This window comes from Narcine bancroftii, chromosome 9, assembly GCF_036971445.1.
Source record: "Narcine bancroftii isolate sNarBan1 chromosome 9, sNarBan1.hap1, whole genome shotgun sequence".
Lineage (NCBI taxonomy): Eukaryota > Metazoa > Chordata > Chondrichthyes > Torpediniformes > Narcinidae > Narcine > Narcine bancroftii.
The window spans coordinates 20,465,721-20,493,558 of record NC_091477.1 but is presented as its reverse complement, the minus strand read 5'-3'; the positions used below and the strand labels follow the sequence as shown (position 1 = coordinate 20,493,558).

General features: G+C 37.1%; 1 protein-coding gene across 15 annotated transcripts in view; it reads right to left on the bottom strand.

Moving 5' to 3' along the window:
- The window catches only part of LOC138743262 (rap guanine nucleotide exchange factor 6-like), a 235,964-nt gene that overhangs the window by 70,080 nt on the left and 138,046 nt on the right, over window positions 1-27,838 (bottom strand). For 11 of the 15 annotated variants that reach the window (XM_069898257.1, XM_069898258.1, XM_069898256.1 and 8 more), the window contains 3 exons: window positions 14,646-14,777; window positions 1,497-1,677; window positions 726-862 (listed from right to left, as the gene is read on the bottom strand). In XM_069898257.1, the coding sequence (XP_069754358.1) occupies window positions 726-862; window positions 1,497-1,677; window positions 14,646-14,777 (450 nt within the window). Of the gene's footprint in view, window positions 1-725; window positions 863-1,496; window positions 1,678-14,645; window positions 14,778-16,078; window positions 16,193-23,941; window positions 23,966-25,816; window positions 25,907-27,838 lie in introns of those variants that run through there. The other 4 variants (XM_069898270.1, XM_069898268.1, XM_069898269.1 and 1 more) reach the window with 4 other exon arrangements.

Sequence of the window (27,838 nt, the reverse complement as noted above, 5' to 3'; positions counted from 1 at the left end):
GAAGGGAATCACTGCTCTAGACCCAATTGTTACTGAAATATTTTGCTTGATAAAAATTGTCATTGGTCCATTTCCTTTGGAGTTATGAAAATGTGCACGTAACAAGTCAATTAGGTATGATTAAAACAGTGGTTTTCAAACGTTTTCTTTCCAGCCACAAACCACCTTAAACAATCCCTTACAAATCACAGAGCACCTCTATGGCATAGGGAATATGTAAGTGTAAGTGAGTGGAAAGAAAAAGTTTGAGAGCCACTGCTTTAACACCTGTATTAGCCTTAGCTTTCACATCTGCCAGACCACTGCTTTGTGTCCCAGATTCTTGCTAAACTAGACTAAGCTTTTCTGAGTGGCACCAGAAAATGTCCCACCAGGGGATTTGTCTAACACCAGAATCAGCTTTTAAAGACCTTCTGATTCTTGTTCTGAATTTATTGTCTTATCAATTCAGCTGAAAAAGAAATGAGAACCAGAATTGAAAGCATCAGGTTAAATACAGCAAAAACTTTAAACAATAAATAGACATGAATTCGCATAACAATTAGGGAAAAGCAATCATTGAAAAAAATATATATTCTGGAGGAGACACTCGGATGTATATTTTTGAAGCAGAAGGAATGCAAACCTACAAAGTGAAACAGCATTATTTTTGAACCCAAAATGGAAGTAATTTTAAATACAAAGCTTCCAAGAACGACAAAAAATAAATCAAATGCAGTCTTTACCTCTTTTCCATCATCAGTTATTATTGCTCCAGCATGCTCCACTACTTCAAATATCATTACTGAGCAAAGCTCTCTTCTGACAAACATGGTCATGTTAGCAAAAGCGGGTAGCTGATGCATAAACTCCAGCAATTGTTCTGAAAAGTTACAAACATATATTTAGCCAGTTTCAATTACACACTTTTTGAAATTATCAACAACATATTTAATGATGTCAGGAACTCCAGTGCATATTGGACATTCAACTCGAAGGCTAAAAATGGCTATTTTCAAATACAAATTATCTATTGGAAAGTAAATACCATTCTTACCAATGAGGTGGTCAAGCTATTAAAAAGTAATGATTAATTGTATTTTAATAACACAATTAAACATACCACCAATTTACATGTGGATTAATTGTTTGCTCAACAGTTATGAAGTAGTGTTTCTATTAATCCATTTATTTATTTTTTTTTTAGTGGTTTCGTTGATTTTTAGTTTGTAAATGATTCATAATGTTAAGAGGTGTAAAATTACTGAACTTTTAAAGCATTGATAGGCAGGTATGCCTATAATGCATGCCAAAAAAAAATAATAACAGGTGGGCCTGCAGAGTTTGCACTATCCACTCTCATCTTTGCCTGACAGGTAATGGGAATCAAACATTTTTTTACATTTGCTATCAAAAGTTTCTTACCGGCAAACCACACAAATTGTAAGACAGTGCAAGGAATGGGTGATAATGTAACATTAGACAGTAAAAGTGAAGATAACCTTCCTTAATCATACCAATGTCATCATCAGTTCGGTCCACAGGATCCTTCTCCAGACACTCCCTAACAATATCCCTACTCATCAATGGATCAGATGCTCGATCAATGTCCTCTTCATCTTCTTCCTCTTCTTCTGAATCTACTGCTGTTTCTGGAAGACCAGTAAGATCCATATCCCCCATTTCACTCTCTGTAGCCTGTATAAAAATATTGGTGTATTAATCATGTGTGGCCATACTAAAACACCATTCAAAAATTTCCACCACAGAATTAAAGCAAGTTATTTAAAGTAACAAGTTTATTGTCATATGCATTGTACAACAGATACTTCATTAAAAAAATTACAATAGCGTACATAAGTTAATCAAAAAGAGACAATAAATATACAAGATAGGTCATACTAATTCATAGTAATATTCATACTAATTCTAGTGCAAGAGAAAAAAAACTTTGCAATCAACAGCCTAATAGCTGATGGAAAGAAATAGTTCTCAAACCTAGAGGTGCTGGTCTTCAGGCTTCTATACCTTTTGCCCCTAATAGCGGTGAGAACAGGTTGTGTCCAGGGTGATGGTGTCCTTTATGATGTTGATTGCCTTCTTAAGGCAGTACCTCACATAGGGGTCTTCAATGTTCAGAGCTTGTGATGGAAATGATGATATTTGCATCACCATTGCCACCTTCTGCATTCCTGGAAACTCAAATTACCAATCAAGCTGTGATGCAACAAGTCAGTATACTTTCCACAGTGCATCTGTAGATTTGATAGGGTATTCAATGACATGCAAATCTCCTTAGATTCCTGAGAAAGTTAAGGCATCTGTGTACCTTCTTCATGGTTACGTCTATGTGCTGGCTTGAAGAGAGATCTTCTGAAATATGGACTCCCAAGAAGTTGAAGCCTAACCCTCTCCACTTCTGTCACATCAATGCAGACACGTGAGTGGTCCTTCAGACTCTTCTTTCTAAAATGAACAGTAAGCTTTTTGTCTTGGTATGTTGAGAACAACAGGTTAGGGACATCGCCTGGGCCAGATGCTTTTCAAGCATTCATTCTCCATAAGGTTCTCTTCACTTAAGTTTCAGGAATTGGGAAGAGAGAGTTATCAGGTGTTGAGGTGGCTTGGCTTCATTGCTTTCCCTTTCGAAGTGAACATGGAAGGTATTGAGCTAGTCAAGAAGAGATGTTCCACAGTTAATGACATTGCCTTGTTTTTCCTTATTGGTCAGCTGCACGCCATTATATCCTACCTACTGAAAGGGTTCATTATCTTTATCCATTTCCTTACTCATCCAAATGAAGAGACCACATTCTACACTCAAGGTGACAGATGTTGCAGTATAGAAAAATGCTAGAGAGGCTCAGCAGTTCAAGCAACATCCATGGAAAGTAAAAGCCAATTGACATTTCAAGCCTGAGCAATAAGAAAATGGGGATGCAGGAGGAACACAGACTTGCAGGTGATAGTTGGATACAGATGGGAGGAGGAAGAAAGGAGCTGAGAGGTGATGGGGAAAGGACAGAGAGCTGATAAATATAAAATGAATGTAAGGGGCTGGGGAGATCCAGGAGGGGAGACAGAGGGATGAGGGATAGCAAGAGATCAGGGGAGGCAGTTAACAATAATTGGAGAAGTTGATATTGATGCCATATGATTGGAGACTGCTGAGACAGGATTGAAGGTGTTGTTGCACCAATTATGAGTGGCCTCAACCTGCCTGTACATGAGGCCATGAACAGACATGTCAGTGTGGCAATGGGGTGTGGAACTGAAGAGGTTGTTAGTTGTTTAACAATGATGCCTGTTATAGATAGAGAATTTAGGTTAAAAAGGGCTTAAGTTAAAATGTGATGATTAATCATAAAAGGGGAAACCAGAATAGACAGGGAGCTTACCATAAAAGTTTAGCTGGACAATGTTATAACAAACAGAGATCTTTCATGGTCACAAAGAGACATGTAGGAGCCAAAGATTGATAAAAGAGTGAAAAACAGAATTTAGTGTGTGCAGAGTTCGTAGTGTACTTGACTAACATGATAATTACAAATGCAAGTGTACTTTGAATGATTTTGCAAAAACTAACCAATTAAAACAGTGTTAAAGACGAGGGGAAGGACAAGCAAAAAAGGTATAAAAATCAATGCACTGTATGTATCGGGGCTTGACTTGGCAAGAAGCCAGTTGAGTCCAACTCTGCAGACTTGTAAATAAAGCTTGTCATGTCACCGACTTTAAAGAGACTCATGTGTGAGAATTTGTACTTCTGACAATGCCTGTGGTATGGGTTCATCTTTTCCACACTTGCTATCCCACAATCCCATTTCTATCCCATATGGTGCTAACCCTGGCATGAGTTTTACCAACTGTATCCGGATATTCCAGGGATCTCTAACACAGCTCCAACTCTTTTAAAAAAAGCAACCTGTGATATTTTTATGAGAGAAACTTGGTGATCAAGGAGGATGTGCACTGAAGATCCATGTTAAGTCTGGACCCCTTGTTACGCATCATGTCTTTGGGGGCCACTCCAAGCCCAACTAGGCCTAGGATCTGGAACCATAAACCACTCTATGAGTGGTTTTAAATCCATTCCAGCAAATTTCATCCAATAATGTTTGCACCAATCTCCTACATGACACCTTACAAATGTTTTCTGACATCTAAAGAGTCCTCTTCATCAATGTTCACTGTTACAAACATATTTGTTAAACATAATTGTCTGCTTATGTCTTTAAACTCAACCCAAAATATTAGAATTATATCTATACTAAACAAAATGTTTCTCATGAATATTTAGGGCTACAAGTCTGACACTTTCAATAAAAAGCAGTTCATTGATGTTTAAAAGAATTAATTTTCCACTCAACACGAAGGGGCAGAAATATTCAAAAATGTGAAAAAAAATAATAAAACTAATTACAACTGAACTACAATAAAATTCAACAAGATATATATAAGTTTTAAGAAGTATGGCAAGACTTCTGAATTTCAAATTACAAATATTACTATTGCTTAGTAAAAAATGAGAGCGGACAAGTCAGCTTCAATGTTTTAAATCACAAGTATATTTCAAAACACCTCTTTTCTCCATCCTATTCAAATAATTGTCACATTGATGAATTTGCAGGATGAATCAGATTTGTGCAAAGTTTCATTAAATCTGAAAATCAGTGAATATCAATTTCTCAAAAACTGTTGATATTGCTCCTGCCTCATATGAAAAGTTATAAATCCTTGCATTTTCACTTGCCATATTTAAAAAATCTAATTTAAAAAGGATTAAATTATATTAAAATTGTATAATTTTCAGTCACTATCCTTTTTATAAAACAGATATACAAACTTGCATTCAGTGCAATTTATTTAACATTTGATATTAAAAAATACTATGAAGTGACAAGATATGAATTCCAGTTGTTCAATTAAACCAGCCTGATCAAGTTTTTTTTGCACCAAGTATTCAGCATGACTTAATATTAATGATAAATTATCAACCTGAACATAATCCAATTCTAATAGAAAAATATTTGACCTAAAATTAGTAGCAAATCACTTCTACGATTTAACATGAAAATTTAATTTTGAGATAGTGATTAAAATAAAATTTTTACATTTCATTTAGCTTTAGCTATCAGTTTATTTATCTGATTTACATGTTTTTATTTGGAATACCTGTATCAGATATCAAAAGTAATGTGCTACATCATTTACATCAAATAGAAACAAGCAAATGTGTTTAATAAAACATTTTAACATTTTTTGTTTTCAATTTTAAAAATAAATGATGCAGGTCACATTTGCCAAAATTATTATCATCTTTCATCTTCAGAATCTGGGGATCAATGATGAGATCAGCATTTACTGGTCATCTTTTATTGCTCATGAAGTTAAATGGTTTCAATAGAAGAAAGAAATGAACTCAATAAAAATATAAATGGCATATAAAAGTATAAAGCAGTAATTGCAAATTATATTTTTTTCAAGTCTTATACATGGTGCATAGGCCTTTCAGCAACAACCCAAACTTTGTTACAACACCCTAATCGCCAAGTAACAAATCTGTAAATTATGCAAGCAAGTGATTACAATAACAGTGAAAAAAAAAACATTTTCTTCTGGCCGGGAAGATGCCAAACAGAGTTGGATCCAAGTCTTCAACATTGGCAACGGCGGTTCCATTCTCAGCGTCAGGTGCAGTGACATCCGCATCGAAGAAGTCACCTCAGGTTCCCGGGCAGGAACAGGGACAGGGACATTGGGCTCTACAATTCTTTCAACCCCAAAAGTTCAATCGATCCCTGGCATTTACTGACCCCCCCCCCACCCCTTTCAACCCCATGGCATTTTACGACTCCTTGGATAGTCCCATTGGCCTCCAGGGGTTGATATCGACCATTATGGAGACCCCTAATTTAGAGGTAGTGGAGCGGGAGAGTCCGATGGAAAACTGAAAAGTCTATCTTTTGCACGTGATGAGTAAAGATGCCTTCGACTTCTATAACGGTTTCCAAATTAATGAGGCAGCTTTCACAATAGAGTCTGATGATAAGATTTCAGGAGTATTTTGTCCCAAGTAAAAACATTATGTATGAGAGATTCAAATTTTTCTCCTGTGACTAGAAACAAGGTATGAGCTTTGATCAATACTTATCTGAGCTTCACACACTGAGTCAGTCCTGTGAATTTAAAGATTTGAAAATTTCACTGGTTAAAGACAAAATAGTTTGTGGAATCTCAGATAATGGAGAAAGACTGTTGCATGAAAAAGGTTTGAAAAGAATGTGAATATATGCAGGGCAACAAAAATGGCTTGCCATTTGCAAGAACATAAGAAGACCCTGGAAATGCTGGTATGTGGAAATATCCAATGAAATGAGTAGCGACTCTTATCAATGTTATCACAAAGGTCCACAACGAATTGGCAGCTGTCTTGGCAGAGGCTGTGGTCAATGCTGTTCTGACAGTGAAAAAACTAAACAAGTCAATGGATCTCTTCATGGTTGAAATTATGGCAATGAAACACAAAATAAAAACAAGAGTGACACACCTTGTGAAGGGAAAAGTATTGGATCATGGTGCTCGCCACCCAGACAGGAATAAAAGGGAGGAAAGATGCTTACATTCTCACCTGCTGTATTTAACTAGAGTATGAAAAGTCAGAAGTAAATCTAGATTCTTCTTTAAAAGTGCTGATGAAAAATAAATAAAATTTTAAAATTGTGCAAGCGGAGAGGAAGTTAATTGAATACAGAGTTATAAAATTATAGCACTGAAAAAGAAATTGGCAAAGTGGAAATAACAGAGTTTCTGCTTATGGGCCTAATAAAGTGAGAAAATTAAAGAACACAATAAGCATCTGTCAGACACAGGTGATAGATTGTTGACAGATTCTAATGAGCGACTTCAGCTGCATCTAAAAGAATGGCTGCATTAGAGGTTAAGAATGTATCGATACAAGAATCTAAACTCTTAAGAAACAACTTGAAGAGTCTCTTCATGATAAGGGATTGGAAAATGCAAACCATCTTCTTTCAACTACAAAGCTTAAAGGGGCCGCTGCCACACTATTAGAAGAGGAACTGGCAGCTATGTCGTCCACTGCAGTAGCCTCTGAAGTGCCAGTATGAAGAATATGAATGCATGCAAAAATCTTTTGCAAATCTCTCAGCTAAATTAGAAGATGCCATGAAGGACATTGCCATTTACAAAAATACACTGATAAGGCGATTAAGCATTCTTCCGTACTCGACAGGGAGAATCAGAGATACAAAATGCAAGTATCAGATCTTTCACAGCAGAATAGGGTGCTTTTGATGGAACTAGAAGATGCGTGAGGAAATCATATTTTATGTGAAGATGAAATTATTTCTGCTAACATATCTGGTGACCTTTTGTAATGTTAAGGAACTGCAACAGCAAAATCAACAGCTCCTGGTGACTGTTCGTGATCTTGCTGATAACAGGAACCTCTTCATGGATTTCTGAACTTCAGCTGAATCACAGATGCCCTGAATGAACTTGAATGACTTTGTGAAGCCAGAAGTAATCAGATACAACTAGTTGAAAGAGATTGTCCATGGAATGCAAATACTTTTGTTGTAGATTGTGTTTGTACTTTTGTTGTTTTTAAAGGGGAAAGATGTCTTATTATGCTTGTAAATAAGAACTCTACCGGCATCACCTACGGCTCCTAGAACGCTTCCATCAGCGCTGTCTCCGCTCCATCCTCAACATTCATTGGAATGACTTCATCACCAACATCGAAGTACTCGAGCTGGCAGAGTCCGCAAGCATCGAATCCACGTTGCTGAAGACCCAACTGCGCTGGGTCGGTGACGTCTCCAGAATGGAGGACCATCACCTTCCCAAGATCGTGTTCTATGGGTGCACCAAAGAAGAGGTACAAGGACTGGTTAAAGAAATCTTAGTGCCTGCCGCCAGTGGGCTGATATCGCCTCCAAATGTGCATCTTGGCGCCTCACAGTTCGGCGGGCAGCAACCTCCTTTGAAGAAAACTGCAGAGCCCACCTCACTGACAAAAGACAAAGGAGGAAAAAACCAACACCCAACCCCAACCAACCAATTCTCCCTTGTAACCGCTGCAACCGTGTCTGCCTGTCCCGCGTCGGACTTGTCAGTCACCAACGAGCCTGCAGCAGATGTGGACATACCCCTCCATAAATTTTCATCCGCGAAGCCAAGCCAAAGGAAAGAAAAAAAAGAAATAAGAACTACATTTCGATGCATGCAATGCGCACTGGAAGTGATATGAGGGCATTGTCAGTCGAAAAGAGTTGGAAGTTGTTGGAGGCGGTGGAAGTAACACAAGGAAAATAAAGTCAGTTAACTGTTACACCCAGGTAAAGTCGCTCTTCATGAAAGAACAAGCATAACTATAGTGACCTCCATTATTGCACTGTGGATTACAAGAACTGGTTCTAATCATCAACCTCTACCAATTCTATCATTTCATTTACTCTTAAATTCACATACCATATAAACTTTCCAATAGCTTATCCTTCAGTTTCACCAGTATTGGTCGCCTTATTTCTATTGTTATGACCAAGGACAAGGAATTATCTGTCTCTTTTTACACCGCCTTCCTTTTCTTTCCTTTCCCATCTCCACTTTCTATTGTTATGACCAAGGACAAGGAATTATCTGTCTCTTTTTACACCGCCTTCCTTTTCTTTCCTTTCCCATCTCCACTTTCTCTGCATGAACTCATAGAAGAGATTCATCATTTATTGACTGCACAAGTACACAAGACAAAACAGTGTTCTCTAGTCTGAATGCAAAACGTGCAGACACACAACCAAACATAACACACATAGAGACAAATAATACATATGCAGGACAAGTATTCAGGCGTACAAATAAATAAATAGTTTTGTAAATATGAAAGTCTCAGATGGTTAGTGTGAGCAGTACCTTTGGTTGTTCAGCATTCTCACTGCCCCTGGGAAGAATCTGGTGGTGCTGGCTCTGATACTCCTATCTCACTTTTCTAATGGGAGCATCTGAAAAATGCTGTGTGCGGAGCAAAAGGGGTCCTCACTGATTTTACATGCCTTCTTCAGAACAACGATCCCGTAGATCATATCGATTTTGGGAAGGGGGTGGCTGGGGGGAGAAAGAGAGACTCCAGTGATATTCTGCCACTTTTTTGGATTGACCTCTGATTCATTTCTCTGCAGCCACCTTACCACACTCTGATGCAGCCAGCCTGAACCCTCTTGATAGACTATCTATAGAAGAGTGACATAATGGTGGCCGATAGTCTTGCCCGGTTCAGTCTTCTCAGGAAGTGCAGTCAATGTTGCGCCTTCCTGACAAGTGAGGAGATGTTGAGTGTCCACGATAGATCACTAGTTAAGTGAACTCCAAGGAATTTGGTGCTCTCCACTCTTTACTCCAGAGTTTTTGATGTGCTATGGAAGGTGGTTGTTCCTGAAGTCCATGAACATCTCCTTCGTCTTCTCTACATTGAGACTCAGGTTGTTCCTCTCGCACCATATCACAAGATTTTCCACTTCTTCTCTGTAGTGTGACTCATCGCTGTTTCCGATGAAGCCATCTACTGTTGCATCATCTGCAAACTTCATGACTCTATTGGAGCTGGGTATGGTAAAGCAGTTGCTTGAACAGGAGTGGGCTGAGCACACTGCGTTGAGGACCGCCAGTGCTCAGTGTGATTCATTTGCAACCATACATTAACAGCTTAGGCTGAACATGCCTTCAATAAATGCACCACTAGTACTGGTAATTTTGCTCACCCCAGCTTTAATGTATTTACATTCTTCTATTTAAGCAGAGTCCCATCATCAATCCATCAGGTTTAAGGAGAATATGTTGAGGATGAGGAGTTAACCTTGGGAAGTTTGGATTGATGGGCAAAGGAAAGAAACAGTTTAAGCTACGGCAGAAATAACTGGATAACTGGCTATAATATTAAGGATAAATAAGTCCATCATGGAAATAATTTTTGAGATGATCCATGAAAAATAAAAAGTATTACTAAGGGGAACAAGTCTGAATATGTTTGATGTGATGCTGTCAGATCTGGCAATCCTGAACATGATTTGACTTTCAAGCTTTGTTAAACTACCCCAAGGATATATGCAAGATGTTTGTTCCAAAACTTGGTTAGGAGGATTTTTAACAGGAGTTCAGTTTCCTTACAAGCTAGACCTTTGGAAGGCCAAAAATCTCCATACTGGGATATCTAGAAACTCTAATACTGAAATAAATAAAAGATTTATCCAGACTCAAATATGTGCTAAATGTATTGCTATTGTAAGTAAACCAAGATCTTTTAAATGTCCATCTGTTGCAGAGCAGGATGACTCTATTAATAATTAAGTATTTGAATCAATACTAAAAGCATATTTAGTCCTTGACATTTACCTAACTGTAAGAAAAAAAACTAAGTAACTCTAAAATTACAGAATTCAATGCACGACAACAACCATCAGCACCTTTAGTTATATAAATGGCATTACATTCAGTATAAGATAGGATGGCCAAACTTGGTTCACATTCAAGTGCTGGAATTAAAACAAAAAACTGGAAGAACTCAGTGGGTCAAGCAGCATCTGTGGAGGCAAAAAGAATATGTTGACACACCATTGAACATTTATTGGCAGAAAGATATTTCATCAGTCATCAATTGTGGAGATTTGGCACTAATTGATTTCTACCAATGATTGTTCTGTTGACATGTTTGTTGCTTCCAGACTACACTAAAGTTGTTAAAGTATTCAGGAAAGTAGGTGTTGAAAGATTACCTTTCATACTAACTCTACAGACAGTAACATGATATATCCTTTTCTAAATCCAATACTCTATAGACATTCCTCCTAGTTTTATCTTCAAATTACTCAAATAAATTTGCTGAATAGCTGAGATAACCCCCATTATTCCAACAGCTGTTACACTGCTTCAAACAATGGAAGACATCTCTGGGAGTTGTATTTGAGTATTAAAGGCCATCTCCAAGCATGAAACTTTCGACTTCAGTTTAACAAGACTACATTGAAGGAGCTGGCAGCAGGTCTCAATATATGATGTCCTCTGCTGATTGTTGCAGAACTTAATCGTAAGATGCCTTGCCATCATCAAAAGGAGAAAGATATTAAAATATAGAAGTGAAGAAACCCACTTTTTTCATTGGGTTGTTTGTGGCCAATTGATTTCAGTGCTCAAGCAGGAAGCACAATTATAATTATTTACCGAAATTCTCATCTTTTCGTTTTTTTTAATTTTTTTAATTTTGCACACTATAAACCACATTGATCAAGATACATACATTTTCCCTCTTGAACATATACAGTGTCGTTTTCTCCCCCCCTCCCTACCTCCCCTCCCATTCATTTAAAGTTCAGAAAATAGGATACATTAAACCCGTCAAACAATGTTGTCACTCAATAAAAACAAACAATAAATTCCACTGAGTTAGTTCTTTTCATTCTCTTCTCCTTCTGTCATTTTAGGTGGTAGATGTCCCCGGTAGGTTTTCTCTATTATGTTTCATGTATGGCTCCCATATTTGTTCAAATATTGTAATATTATTTCTTAAATTATATGTTATCTTTTCTAATGGAATACATTTATTCATTTCTATATACCATTGTTGTATTCTCAAGTTATCATCTTTTCTTTCTTCTGTGGCCTTCTAGCATTTCATTTGCTTGGCCACAATACTACAGTATAATCTACACATAACAGACATCTCAAATCTAGACTTGGAAATCAAACCACAACAACAGTGAACCAATCAATCTTGTCTATTCCATCAATGCCTTCTTACGCATGGTCTTGCCTATCTTAGTACTCCTATACAGTTCTACACCAATGTTTGCAGTTTGGTTCAAGTAAAAATACTGATATTGCATCACCTTGTCCTGAGATTACATTTGGACAGAGAGAGGGGCCTGTGATTATCAATGCTTGCATAATACACAAGGTGATGTGCTAACAGGATGTGTGAGACTAAGATGAAGTTATCATAATGCATAATTGAGTATATGTCAGTATGGTAAAGTTAAGTTTCATGGTTCCTTTCATTGTCATGTAATAATACATAAGAATGTAATATACATGACATACTTCAACTTTTATCTTCCGTGGGGCAAAGAAACAATTGCATAACCATTGCCTGACCACCCTAACAATAAGAGAAAGAGAAACAATAGAGAGTCCCTTCAGAGATGTTGAGTATTCGTGCATTCACCTCCAGCACTCTCACAGCCACTACAGCTGTACAGACTTCTGTTCAAACTATTGGCAGTCCAAGCTTCAGGTCCAAACCTCCAATTCAATCATGGAGCCTTCCACGCCAAAGGCTGTTCAGCTCGTCTTGTCTGAAGACCCTCTAGAATCCTGGATTTCGTTTCTTGAAGATTGAAGGGGTTATGGTGCAGTAACAATTTCTATGATTACTGTCATAGTTTAAAGCTTTATTGTTTCTGACTTCCCATGATCACTGATTATTAATTTCTTTCTGCATTGATTCTCGTTCTGTGTTTCCATCCATCCACTTGTATTTCCTTCCACAGATATACATCTTTTCTCTTTAAGAAAGGAATTCTTCATTGGTGATGTTTACTAAACACATAATATGATCCTGTAAATACTTGTATTTCGCTTCTAAAAATTCAGTTGGATTAGCAGCAAAGTGTCATACATTGTGGAATACTGTCTCACAACTCCAGTGGTCTGGTTTCAACTCTGACCTCTGGTGCTGTCTGGAGTTTACATCTTTTCCCAATGGCCTGACCAGCTTCTATGAATGCTCCCATTTCCTCTCAAATTCAAAGGCTTGCATTTTGGGAGGTTAATCAATCATTGTAAATTGTGCCTCGTGCTTGGCAACTGTTGGTGTTTGGCAATGGGGAGAAGAATTAATCAGAATATGGGAAAAGTGAAATAGGATTAGTGTCAGACTAATAGAAAAGAAACAGTGATTCCATATTTCCTTCCACAGATGCTGCCTGACCTGCTGAGTTCCTCCAGCAACTTATTTTTTGAGATAGATACCAGTATCTGCAGTATCTTGGGTATCATGTGGTGAAATTCTATACTTTTCTATCCACCAAAACAAGATGACTGTTACCTCCCATCTGATATAAACATGTCTTCTGGTACATCACATTCACCTTCATATTGTCAGATTACTAGCAGCCGCCACAAGGCAACTTTGCAAGAGGTACAGACCAAACAAAACTGTGATTCCTTGTAAAACTAAGCTCCCTATTCAGGGAAAAAAAAGGAAGCAACAGGCATGGTTAACAACGACTGGATGCTGAAACTACCATCAACATGCAACATAAATTTGCTGCATTGTTTACATTAGTTCAAATAAGTGACGAATAATTAGGTACATTATCCAAAATCGGATTCTCCAAAATCCTCATTTAACTTTTTTTAAAAATTAGGATAATTGAGGATATCCGAAACAAATCAAAAATCCTCATTTATCTGAAACCTATTCCGAGCCAAACTGACCTTGCAGGTTGGAGAAAAAAAATTCACCCAACACGAAATTAGAACGACAATTGTCCTCATTTCAGGTAGCTCCCTCCCCTCTCTCTTTCAATTTGTCTTTACCTTCCTCTATTGACTTTTCTCTCCAACTCTTACCTTCCTCTATTGACTTTTCTCTCCAATTCTCCCTTTCAAACTGCATGGCACTGTCTCCCAGCCACAAGCAGTTGTCCTAGTGTCATCAAGGAGAGCAGCCTCCCAGCAGGAAGGAAAGTCAGCCTCAGTGGCATTCCCTCTCTGGCACACCTGAGCTCCAAACACTGGCTCTAAACCCTCCCTCAGCCTACTACCGCACACACACACACACACACACACCCAAACCCACACCCACACCCACACAGTGAGTGTTCAGCCAGGAAGCCTCCCCGGGGATCAGCGGCAGCTGGTGAGATCTCTGTGAACGACGGCGGCATTGGAGTGTGTCAGGGATCAGTCGAGCCAACAATTTTTTGGTGAGAATTTGTTGTTTTTAAACAATGATACAAGTGAGTTGCTGTTGCGACTAGGCTTTTTTTTAAAAAAATGAACAGTTATCCAGAAAATATATTTATCTGACATAGGCCCAGTGCCGACCATTTTGGATCATCGGTGTATTGTATCAGAATTTTTCAGCAACTTGAGTGTCAGCTGATTCTGTTCCCTTTATTTGTCCTGTTTTGACCTGTCAATCAATGGTAGCACACATTGTTCAAGATTTACCAAAAAGACTCAATAGCTCATTTTAATTGTTGTCTGTCTAATATTACCAAATTATACAACAAAGTACAAGAAACTAAAAGTGCACGACAGCTCCAAAATGCATTATGAGAAATAATAATCCTTTGCATTGTTTCAGCTGATTCTTAATTTCCTCCAGCCCAATACTAGAAAAAAACAAAATCATTGGACTTAGTGTCTGCTATAGACTGTTTCATACCCGATCCCCGATCGGGATCTTGGTCAATTCTTTAAAGTTATGTTTTTCTGTCTTATTAAGCATTTTCGTAAACCTGTCAAGTACCTGGAGAATTATCTGCCACAGGAGTTTTACAATACAAAATCATGCTTTGTTGAGTGCAAGTGTGAATAATTACTGAAAAATAATTACTGTATATGGTTTCTCCTCATTGCAACTTTACCTGATAAATATCTGACAGGCTGCTGCTCCCAGAGTCACTGGCAATACTGCACCCAGACTGGCTGGAAGGGACAAGTGTCACTTGTGGATGTGGATTATCTGAGAGGTGCATCTTGGAAAGATCTGCAGGAAGCTGTAAAAATTATGAGGAGGAAGGGAGAAAAAAATCATTAATTTTACAAAATAAACTAAAAACATAAATTAAAGACCATTAGAAATGCTTGTTGACTTTTATAATTGTATTCTAAATGAGCAGGAGGGTGAATGATTTTTAGAAAAAAAAAACAAATTAGCCAATAGATCAGAGCTTAGATGTGCCGTTGTGTTGCATGCATGGAAATGATAGAAATGCTTTGGTACAAAAGTATGTTTTCCAAAACAAATAGGTTTAAGTATTAAAATTTTGAAAAATGGGCCCATACCAATATATTTACTAATGGGATCTCAATAAAGCAGTATTAGTTTTATGATTACAGAAACATTGGCCTTGGAATGATAGTCTCTTCATATCAGGATTGTCCAGATCATGGCAACAATGAGCACTTCCAGTTATCTTTTTCTTTGGTTGTATATAAAATGCTGTTTGTTTTAGCTTTTAGAATATCTTGGGTGAAGATGGAGGGATGCAATGGTGGTTGATTGGGGAGAAACTAGATAATGCAACACTGTCATGAGGGATTTAAAATTGAAATCACCAATGAGGGACTACCCTCTCTCTACAATTAAATAGTGTCTTATCCAATTACTAGCCATGGTAATTTACAAGCATGACAATAAATATAATGATGCAGGAGCAAAAATGGAAACATACAAAAAGTTGATGGAAAGTGGATGGTACAGATCAGCAAGCTGAGAAACCAAATAGGGAGCAAAACATGAAAGCAAAGATTTTGATGTGCTCTGTATCAGTAGAGAAATGTTTCTACCGCAGGATTTCTATAATTACTTTCCACCATTTTTTCCAATTTAAGTGAATTACAAATTTAAATATTTAACACTTTTCTCATGAATAGCTTTCATTTCAAAAATACACAGCACTATCACTTTTTATCGAATCAAATTCAATGCTAATATTGAGCTGAGAATAGATTCACAAAAACCTTCCATACTTTAGAATAGCTGAAATACAGCTGAAATGATTTCTTCCAATTCAGGAGATCTAATGATTTTTTCCATTTCTCAAACAGGCACTACAGATCAACCATCCTGAGCTAAAAAGGGTGGACTCTATTTGCTTGGACTTTCATACACATAAAATCACTCAAGTATTCAACTAAATTAGTAATATTTACACAAATAAATAAAAAGCACATCATGTCCTTGTATATGAATATATGAAATCTGTGTGCTGTCAAAGGAGGACACTTAATAGCTACACAAACAGCTGGTAGATTCTTCAAACTAAAATGAGACTAATGATTTAAAAAACTATACCTATAACGTCCCAAAATGCAATAGAATTTCATGGGTTTATGTCATTCTGTGGCAGCGCACTCTCTCATGGCAAAGCAGCCCCGCGTGTATCACCACGAGGCAGGGCAGCCATGGGAAGATGGCACCGTCAGGGGTTCTTCCTGACTCAAGCCTCCCAGGCAGCGATTATGATGTCATCGCAGACATGGTGACTGAGCCAGCGTTGCCCTTAAAGGGGCGTGTGCTAAATTCAAATACAAGTTGTTAGCGACACTCAACATGGTGGCTGTGCTTTCTTCAGCTGCGCCTAGTGCCACAATTCGTCATATTTTGCATCTTTTATCTCTTTTGTTAAAATAATAATTCCTTTGCGATACATGAATAAAATCTACATAAATTAGAAAATAAGCAACAGCAAAATGAAACCAAGTGGATCACAAGATATAGGAGCAGAAGTAGGCCTTGGGTCCACTGAATCTGCTCCACCATTCTAATCATGAGGTGATTCATCCTCCCAAACAGTCCCATTCCCCAGCTTTCTCCCTTTAAGGCTTGAAGCCCTGACTAATAAAATACCTTTCAATCTCTGTCTGAAATATACCCAACAACCTCGCTTCCACAGCCACCTGTGGCAATAAATTCCACAGACTTACAACCCTCTGACTGAAGAAATGTTTCTGCATCTGTTTTATAATAATGCCTTTTTTATCCTGAAGTTATGCCCTGTTGTCCAACAATCCCCTACCATGGGAAACATCCTTGCTACATCTTCTCTGTCCAGTCCTTTCAGCATTCGAAATGTCCGATGAGGTTCTCTCTCAATGAGTACAGTCCAAGAGCCAACAATTGTCCTGCTTCCTGCTTGTCCCCTTAGGCTTTCTCTTCAGCATAAGGAAGGAATGCTCAATTGGAATTAAATCAGATGACTGACTTGGCCATTCAATAATTTCCCAGTTTTTAGCTTTGAAAAACTCCTTTTGTTGCTTTAGCAGTATGCTTGGGATCATTGTCTTGTTGTATGATGAAGTGCTGTCCAATGAGTTTGGAGGCATTTGCTCAAACTTGAGCAGATAAGATTTTTTCCATAAACATTAGAATTCAGTTTGCTACTGCCATCAGCAGTTGTATCATTAGTGAAGTGCGCAGCCATACATGCCTAGGCCATAACACCCCACCACTATTTCACAGATGACATGGTATGCTTTTGATCTTGGGCTGTTCCTTTACATCTCCACACTCTGCTCTTGCCATCACTCTGATCCAGGTTAATCTTCGCCTCATCTGTCCACAAGACCTTTTTCCAGAATTCTGCAGGCCCTTTTAAATACTTCTTGCCAAACTGTATTCTGGCCATCCTTTCCAAGACTAACTAGTCGCTTGCATTTTGCAGCGTAGTCTCTATATTTCTGTTCAAGTCTTCTGCGGACTATAATCACCGACACATCCAGACCTATTTCTGAAGAGCGTTTTTACCAGATAGGCGTTTGGGGATTTTTCTTCATTATGATGAGAATTCTGTCATCAGACTTTTTCCACTGAGGGTACAAACCAGTGGATATGGGTTAAGAGTAAAAGGGGAAAACTTTAGGGGGAACATGAGGTAGAACTTCTTCACACAGAGAGTGGTGGGAGTGTGGAACAAACGCCAAGCTAAAGTGGTGAATGCAAGTGCAATTTTAACATTTAAGAAGAATTTGGACAGGTACATGGATGGGAGAGTATGAAGGGCTATGGACTTGTTACAGGTCGGTGGGACTAAATTTAAAAATGGTTTAGTACATATTAGAAGGGCCAAAAAGGTTTTTAAATTCTTCTATGATTCTATCAGCAATGGAGGTCTTCTTTGGCCTTACTAAGCTCACCAGTACACTCTTTTTCCTTATTGATGCTCCAAACAGTTGATTTACTGTTTTATTCTTGTTTTACAGCCTCATAATGGCTTCTTTGACTTTCATCGGCACAACCCTGGACCTCATGTTGAAAAACGGCAACTACAGAATCCTATTCAGTACAATTGTAAGGCCACACAACAATCTGAGGGTTCTCCTCAGTGTGAAGACAAAACTACAAGATGTTTGTAGAGACTTTTACCATTGAAAACATGGAAAGATGTGTTGCAAGAAATAGATTGGTAAGGAAGATACTGTATTGATATCACTCAGATTTCATCACTCACTACCTGCACAGATATAATGTATTAGCTATGACTTTGGTGTATCAGCCTGTTCAATCAGTACTCTTGCAACTGAGCAAAATTGTTCTGATGAACATTCTATGACCTTACCGCTCTCATTGGTTCTTCCGAAGAATTTAACGTCAGGATCACTGATTCATTACCTGTGTGATAATGGAAGATGTTTTCTTGTCTGCATTTGACTTGAAGCTATGAGCCAATATTGGACACTACCAGATCAATTTGCTACTGCCGCTACACCACTGTCTCTCAATTATGGTGTGTTTATCCTGCCTGAGACAAGTTGGATTTAGAGATGGTGTTGGAATTATTTGCATGTAATTTCAAAGAAACAATTCTGCAAATATGATTGTTGCTTCACTGGTCTGTTAAGATCATTTTATCAATATGGGTACCAGTGCCCTGATGTTTGAAAGATCTTTGCAAGTTCAGCTCGGTGGTACAACAATTAGTGCTGTTGTCTCTTAATTCCTCAGACCCAGGTTAAATTTTGACCAATGGCACGGTTTCTGGAATTTGCACATTCTACCTATGAACATCTGCATTTCACAATGTACTCTTGTTTAATCCCATATCCCAGTGGCATACTGGCTACTATGAAACACTCCTTAGCTTAGGCATACTGGATACTAGGAAACACTCCTTAGCTTAGAAAAGCAGCAGAAATGTGGAAGGAAAACAAGTTGCAGGGTTCCAAGGAAGAAAACTGATTGGACCAGATGAGCTGAATGGTCTATTTTCTCGATTTAATCAGTAAAAACAACTAGGTAGGCAGTGACAAGCCTATGCAAGGTAGTTTGTTTGTTCCTCCCCCAGCTATACATTTCATGCTTCACATTTGAAGCTGTGGTAATAATGGAGTGGCTGATTAGGCTATTTCAGAGTATGCAAGAGCCACTCAGCTTGGAGTTGCATGTATTCTTTCAATAGGTACTTCCTTATCAAGGGAAGTCAATGAATTCAAACTTTTCAGATGCACGATGCAAGTACATCTCAACAAGACTTTTGTAAATTCATGCAATTGTTAATTATTAATTTCAACATGAAAAGGATTGTTTTAAAAAGGCACTGAATTTTGCAGTCACCTAGTTACATTTTTTTTTGTTTGCTGTGCATTGCATGGGGTTAGTGTCAATCCTCTGATGTCTTGTTTGAGCACTTAATTTTCATTTATGAATGCAATTAAAAATTGTTGCCAGAATACAAACCAGAGCTTTTCAAGTCATCTTTATTTAACATTCATACCATGCTCGCACAGTAAAGATGAGACAGTGTTTCTAGAGGACCATATTTATAAAAATATGTTAGAATAGAGGTTATACACATTAAAATATTAAGGCATATACAGTAAAAGTCCATGGAACCTTGTCCACATATGTTCTAGGAATTCAAGAGTCTGATGGCTTGAGGGAAAAAAAACCATTGCCAAATCTGGATGTCGAGGCCCAAATGCTGAGGTACCTCCTACCAGATGGCAGAAAGGAGAACATTTTACATGAGTGGTGTGTGGAATCCTTAACAATGTTTATTGCCTTTCACTTGCATCGAATGTTTAGATGTCCTTCAGAGAGCCCCCAATGAGCTTTTCCACTGACTTCATAATCCTCTGAAGGTTCTTGTGGTCAGAGAAAGTATAGCTTCCAAACCAGACAGTGATACAATTACACAGGATGCTCTCAATACTTCCTCTGAAGAATGTAGTGAGGATGGAGACTGCTGCTGGGCTTTCTTGGCTATGGAGCTGGTGTTAAGGGACCAGGTGAGATTCTCCAAGTGCACTCCAAGTAATTTGATACTTTTGACAACCTTAATGGTGAAGCCATCAATGATCAGTGGAGCGTGGTCCCCCTAGGCCTTCCTGAAGTCGACAACCATCTCTTTTGTTTTGTTAAATGTTCAGATACAAGTCCATTAGTGACTGCTCCTCATCTCTGTATGCTGACCCTATTATTTGCATTGATTGAAAGATTTGGTAATTTTTAAATGGACAGGCAATTCATGACTTTTAATCCCATATTTTCTCACTACCCATCAGCTAACAGCAAGCAACAGAGATTCTACCTGCTATTCCAAATATATACACCTGCTTCTTTCCACAAGAAAGAACTTGACGACACATCAAGGGACTTTCCTTTATCTAGAGGAGTCAAGTTCATTCAAAACAATGGAACATTTAATTTCTCCAATCAACCCATCAACAGGTGGTAAATGCCACAGAGAAAGTTGCTCTCTGTCTGCCTGACAGTAGACAAAAGTTAAAGAATTTCATATATGTTACATTCTAAATGTAGAATTACGTGACAATAATGGAACCTTTTCCTATTTTGCAGCTAAAATGATCTAAGGTTTGGTGGATAGTGACATTTACTATTGATAATCAAATACTCCCCCTCCTTCAATTCATGTCAGTTCATATTGTTTTTTTCAAATTGCAGACAAAATAATGTCCAAAGTTAATATCTAGAATCATGACCAATTATTCTATGGAACTAGAGATTAAAATGTCATCATCAGGGACTTGTAATTCAAAATACAGGTACACAATCTTTTATCTGGAACCTTTGGGGGACTGTGTGTCTTGAATTTCGGATTTTTCCGGATTTCGGAAAGCCAGATTTAAACCCACCCAAATTGTGCTGCCGTATCCACCCCCACCAACTGCCAGTCACGCTGCCATCTCACCCCCCCCCCCCCCACCTTCCCTGCCCGACTCACGCTGCAGGTCTCCCCCCCCTCACGTGCCCAACTCGTGCTGCCGGTCACTCGCCCGCTCGACTCGCGCTGCCAGTCTCTCCCCCTTGCCTGCTCATCTCTCTCCCCGCTTTCCAGATTTTCGATGTCTGGATAAAAGATTGTATACTTGTGCAATTTAGTGTTTAGGTAACAAGTATATTTTCAGTCACTGAGTTTCTAATTTACAGGTATCATCATAATAACGATCTGTATCTGAATATGAAGTAATTCACTACAACTCAGGTTGAACAGCTACGCAAGATAATTAAACTAAAAATAATCAGTAAACTCCAAGATCTGGTCATCAGTATCCCTCTGGAATTCCTATCCCTTCAACAACAGACTCTTTAAAGACTCTTACTTTCCACATTATTTATTACTGAATTTATTTTTCCTATGCTGGACAATTTGTTGACATCTCTCACATTTGTATGCAATTTTTTTTCCTTGAGTAAAGTTTACAGTTATTCATAAGTAGAAATTCTGCCTGACCTACAGGAAACAAAAGAACCTCAGGGTTCTCATGTAATCTTTCTTTTTAAAATATTTTTATTGAGTTTAACATATAAGCACAAATGCAGAACTGGCAATTTCATAATAATTCATTTGTATATAAGTAAGCACACAAAAAGAAAAACAATGAGAAAAAAAGTAGCTAAAACTACATCATGTTAAACATGTTTGTTGAAATAAAATGAAGGAATTTTTTTTTAAAAACTAAAAACAAACTAAATCTATCAAGGTTACCTTATAAATTAATAAAAATAAAATTAATAATATGGAACCACTGGCAATCCCCAAACAGAGAATGAACCGCCAGAACATACAATAATTATTAATTCTTCCAATTTAAAAAAAATTCTAAGAATAGGCCCCACAATTTCATAAATTGAAAGTTTCTACCTTTAATATATCTAATTTTCTCTAAACTTAAATAGGACATTATATCATAAACCACTATGTATTAGTGGAGTTTAATATCTTCCCACTTCAATAAAATTGCTCCCTGGCTCTTAACATGGTAAAAACTAAAACTTTTTCCTGAGATGTCAATATAAATTTATTTGAATCACGAGAAAAAAAACAAACAAAGCAATTAACGGGCATGGTTCCAAATTAATCTTAAGAATTGCTTGGAAAATGTCTCTCTAAATTTGGGCACTCCCAAAACAAATGCATCAGAGAAGCTTCAAAAATTTCACATTTCTCACATAATGGATCAATATCTACATAAAAATGAGATAATTTAAATTTGGGCATACAAGTTCTGTGTACCACATTAAATTGCAATAAGTAGTGTCTTGCACAAAATAAGGAATCATTAATCAAGCTGGGAGTAGAGTACCAATCTTCATATGAAAATGTTAAGTTCAAATTTCATTCCAAATTACTCGATCCCAGCCATGGGAACTGAATTTAAATTCAATAAATTATTATAATTACATGATGTTAATCCACCATGAAAATAAAACCATAAATTAAAAAACAGATCAAGAATATGAGTGTTGGAAATTCACAGAAAATCTGAAAGCTTAGATTGAACAAAATGTCTAATTTGTAAGTATCTAAAAATGTGTCTATTGGAAAGATTAAATTTAGCTGATAATTGTTGAAAAGAGGCAAAATTATCTTGAATAAAGAGATCGTTAAAACTTTGAATATTTACTGTATGCTATTCCTTGAAAACTGCATCCAATGAAGACAGTTGAAAAAGATGGTTATCTAAAATTGGACGAGCCAGTGAAAAACCATTAATTCCAAAGATTTTCCTAAATTGAGCCCAAGTTCTCATTAATGCATTGTGTGTTAATTTGGAAAAGGAAAATGGTTTAAAAAAAAATCCTAAAATTGCCAACATAGAAGTTTTCTTTTTTGAACACTCAAATTCCATTTCTATCCAAGAGGGGCAATCCACTGACTTATTCAAATGTAATAATAAAAGTAAATTACGTATATTAATCGCCCAATAGTACAATCTAAAATATGAAAGTGATAATCCTTCATTTAATGTGGTCTTTTGAAGATGGGCTTTATTTAAGTGTTCTTTTCCCCTGCTATATTTAAGTAGACATAGCCAAATCCAAGGATTTGGGGATAAAAATTGGTTACGCTTGGAAAAGATACAAAAATTTAGGTGAAATACTCATTTTAATCGAATTAATATGTCCCATCATTGCAATAGATAAAGGTGACCTACCCAATACAGTTTAATCTTACAGAAATGCCCAGAAATTCTCTTTCAATAAGTTTTTATAATTAGAGATTTAATACTACTCTTCTTGCTGACAGAATTTTTAAGATTTTATGGAGCATCAAATTCAGTTCTTTTTTGCTACTAATTCCTCCCCAACTTGATTGTTTGGGATACAATGAAAGCATATTTAAGGCGGCAAATTATTTTCTACATGGCCAATATCAAGAAAAAAAATTATTGGTAATCAGGAAAGGCTAGATTTAATTAATCAGATTAAGCAAATTGATTTACAATTTGCTCAAAATAAAAATCTTGATTAATACAAGAGTAGAACTTGAAACTAAATTTGATCTACTTTCTACTTATCTAATTGAATAGCAATTGTTAAGAAATAGAAGAAATGAGGAAAAATTTGCTAAAATCCAAATAAATATGATTCGCATGAGTGATGGCAATATGATAACAGATCATTTCAAAAGAACAAGACCTTTAGAGAATTTTACTCTAACCTTTATACCTCTGAATTTAAGAATTATTATGTTTCAATGCCAGAATTTCTGGATTGCTTTAATTTACCTGCACTTTCTCAAGAGAAACATGCAAGTTTCACAGGAGGATATAGCCATGGCTATTTCCTTATTACAGTCAGGTAAATCTCCAGGACTTGATGCATTTCCTGCAGAAATTCTTAGATCCTTCATCAAACAGCTTATATCCTACTTAAGTCTAGTATTGGCTGACTCATTTCAAGAAGAGAAGCTACCTGTAACATTTAACGAGGCTTGTATCACTCTTATTCTAAAAAAAAGGGAAAACGCCAAAAGAATAAACTTTTTATAGACCTTTACCATTACTTAACATTGATATGAAGATTCTATCAAAGGTTTTAGATCATAGATTAGAATTTTTTTTACCATTTATTATAGACTTAGACCAAACTGGTTTTATTAAAAATCATTACTTATTATAATATACATCAATTATTGAACATTCTATATCTACGTTATTGATAGAATATGTTATTTCATTCGATGTTGAAATATGTTGCTCTTGAGCTTAACTACAATATATAGTTAGATATTAATTAAAATTAGTGGGGTAAAGAACAAATGTTCAAAGTTCAATGCAGAGATTTGGTTATATAATTTAGATTAACATCAAGCAATGCTTCAACTTTGGAGGCCCTGTCTATAAGATGAAATGTTTAAAAAAAACCCTTTACTCGGGTTGGCTGCAAAATCTCCTGGAAGAATACCATGGTCTTGCAATGAGCACTCAAAACAGCAGACTGGAAAGACTTAATGGTCTAATTGAGCCTATCACATAAATACTTGCACTCACTGCCCCATCCTCAATCTATGTAATCTCTTGGGATGGAGTTTAAAAAAAAGTTTAAAATATTCATGCAGATATTCAAAGATCTGTTCCTTCCAATCATACATTCTAAAGGTTGAGACATTTTCCTAGCTTCTTTTTCAAAAGCAATGTTTAAACCCCGACTTTCTGACATGGTCTATTCACATTAAAAACCCTTCTAAATTTTCAAAATCAACTCTTCCTTTGGGCTTCTTTTCAGCACTGGCAATATTTCAAATGAATATACATAAAACAAAGACACTGCAAATATAGACAAAAAAACCCCAGAGAATGCTGGAAATAGTCAACCAGCAGGTCAAGCCACAACTAAGGAAAGAGGACAGAATTAACATTTCAAGTTGAAGATTCTCTTCACTGTCATCCACCAGGATGATGCCATACGCTCAGTATGGTTTTATTGTCCTTCCTAAAAATGCACACAACTAACCATGGTCTCTCCAACCCTATTTATAAATGAATAATTGATGTGCTTAATACTTCTAACTTTACAGACCTCCAAAGCTGCATTATCCTTTTGCACAGCTGCATGCACTTGTACTATAGGGGAATTAGATTTTATCCAAGTCACAAAATTGTTTCAACCAAGATTTAGCTGTTTTAAAATACAGTACGCCTCCAATTATCCAAAATGGTCAGGACCTGGCTTACGTCAGATAAACGTTTTTTTTTGGAGAACTGGTCATTTTTTTTTAAAAACAGCCCAGGAGCAGCAAATCACTTGTAACAGTGTTTAAACAACAAGCAACAAGGGAAGCCTTTTTAAGCATTAAAATAATATTTAATTCTCACCAAACAAAAATGCTGGATGCCTCTGATCACTGACATCTCCCCACCAAAACCCCGCTTGTTCCGGGAGCCCGGGTCCCCTGCTGCTCCTGCCAGGATCCCAACATCCCTGTCAGTTCGGCTCAGAAAGAAATTCAGATAAATTAGGATTTCTGAATTATTTCATTTATCCAAAAAGGATTTTGAAGAATCTGATTTCCGATAATCAGTTATGCTGTATATTTTCTCCTCATCTTTTAATCTATTTGTTTCTTACTATTTTTTCCACTGTTTTCAATCCTCATTCATTACATTACATTAGTACAGATTTATTAATTTCATCTGAAGCTAACTATGGCTTGAGTTTTAGCCAAAATATTGGATCTAGCATTTTGAAAAGGCAACATGGGACAAGGACAAACATGACCACATTTGATCAGTTAGTTTAAAACAGCACTAAAGCAATTCATGAAATTCCCTGAAGCTGATATCTCACCTTCCATTAATATTTTATTTATGTTTGGCTTGTTTCTCCTCACTTCTTTCTCCCTCACTGATGGACATGAAGTGTCTTCACAATTGCAATGAACCTCCTTCTTTATTGTGACCTCAGTTAATATTATGCTTTTGAAGTGATGTAACAATCCCTGGTATAAGACAGTGGAGGAGGGAAAACAAACCTTCAAATAAGTTAGTTCCTCGTTTATTAATTCCATCTGAGGAAGCAAAATTTCTCAAGTAGCATAAACACAAAACACCAAAATGCACACCCTAATGTGGGGGGAAGAGGGTGGTGTAGGGGGATGGTGGGAAGTGAAGGGACAAAATGGTTATTGTGCATAGCCAATTTTTTTGTTAAATCAGATCTATTTATAATCTGGATTTTTTTTTAAATATTTTCACTTACTGCTCTCCTAGACCCATAACCACTTCCCAAACTATTCATCCAAAGATCTTCCACTGCCAAGTAAAGACAGCCATCATACCAAAGGACCCATCACATTCCAGGCACATTCACTTCTCCCTCCTGCCATAAGAGAAAAGGTTCATGAGTGTGAAAGTGCGCACTGACAGGCTTAAAGACTTTCTTCCCCGCAGTTTATCAGGCCCCTGAAAGAACCTCACAGTGTTATCACAATGTCTTTGCTTGGTACGAATTGATCTTTCTTTTCATGGTCATCCATATTCTGTAAACTGTGTTCTTTACACACCTGTGTGAATGTTAGAGACAACCTGCTGGGTTGATAATAGAAGAACCCTTCCCAAATTACGATAATGTGACAAAAAAAACTTAAACATTGTGCTGAAAGTACAAATCGACAACAGAAATTTAATATAGATGCAAAAACCATATGTTAATAAATTGGTGAAGCACAAGGGTTTTGCAACAATCCAATATTCAGAAATTTGTATTTTGAAACAGTGTGGCATTCTGTGAACAAGAACATTGGGATGATTTTCCTTCCTGCTCTCAGAAATGTTGAGTAAGTAAACAGTTATTAGACAGCGATCAGTTAGATTAAATATTATCAAGGATTTAACCCTGAGCCTTGCATTGCCCATTTGCTTCATCCAACATAATCATCAAGGAGATGAAGCCCACTGTTCTACAATTTCTACACTGTAACTCTGCTGCCTTGAAAACCAGTATTAAACAGGCCTTCATCTGTCTAGGAGAGAACCTTGGGTCTTCTTCCCTAATCCTCTATTGTGTCCCCATCTTCTCTCAAAACTCCCTTTAGTTCTTAATTACCCCTTACAATAGCCCTCCTTTCCCTCAACTATGACATACCTAATAATGGTTATGAAACACCTTGATTTTCTGCATTGAAAATATTGTTTAAATTCAAACTGCTGCTCAGGATAGAATGATGCATGAAAAAAAAATAAGTCATGCCAATATTTATGATCCTGTAGTACAGTGGTTCTCAACCATTTTCATTCCACTCACATACCACTTTAAGTAATCCCGAAGCATTTGGTGCTCTGTGATTAGTAAGGGATTGCTTAAGGTGGTATGTGAGTGGGAAGGAAAGGTTGAGAATCACTGTTCCAGACTCAATTGTTACTAAAATATTTTGCTTGAAAAAAATTGTAATTGGCCCATTTCCTTTAGAGTTATGAAACTGTGCACAATTAGGTACGATAAAAAACAGTGGTTTTCAAACTTTTTCTTTCCACCCACATACCACCTTAGGCAATCCCTTACTAATCACAGAGCACCCATGTCATAGGGATTACTTAAAGTGGTATGTGAGTGGAAAGAAAATGGTTGAGAACTATTGCTGTCACGGTTCACTGGAGGCTTAATCGAACCAACTCAGGAATGCGCAGGGTTTTAAAAAGATACGCATGACTGTTTGAGTAAATGACTTTAACTCAACTTCAACTTGACTATGTTTGATAATTTTCTCATTCTTCATTCCACACTGTGACACATTTGCTATATTGGTGACCCTAATGGGCTCAAACGGATTTTGGACCCAATATGGACAACGCAGCAGTTTCGCTCCAACTG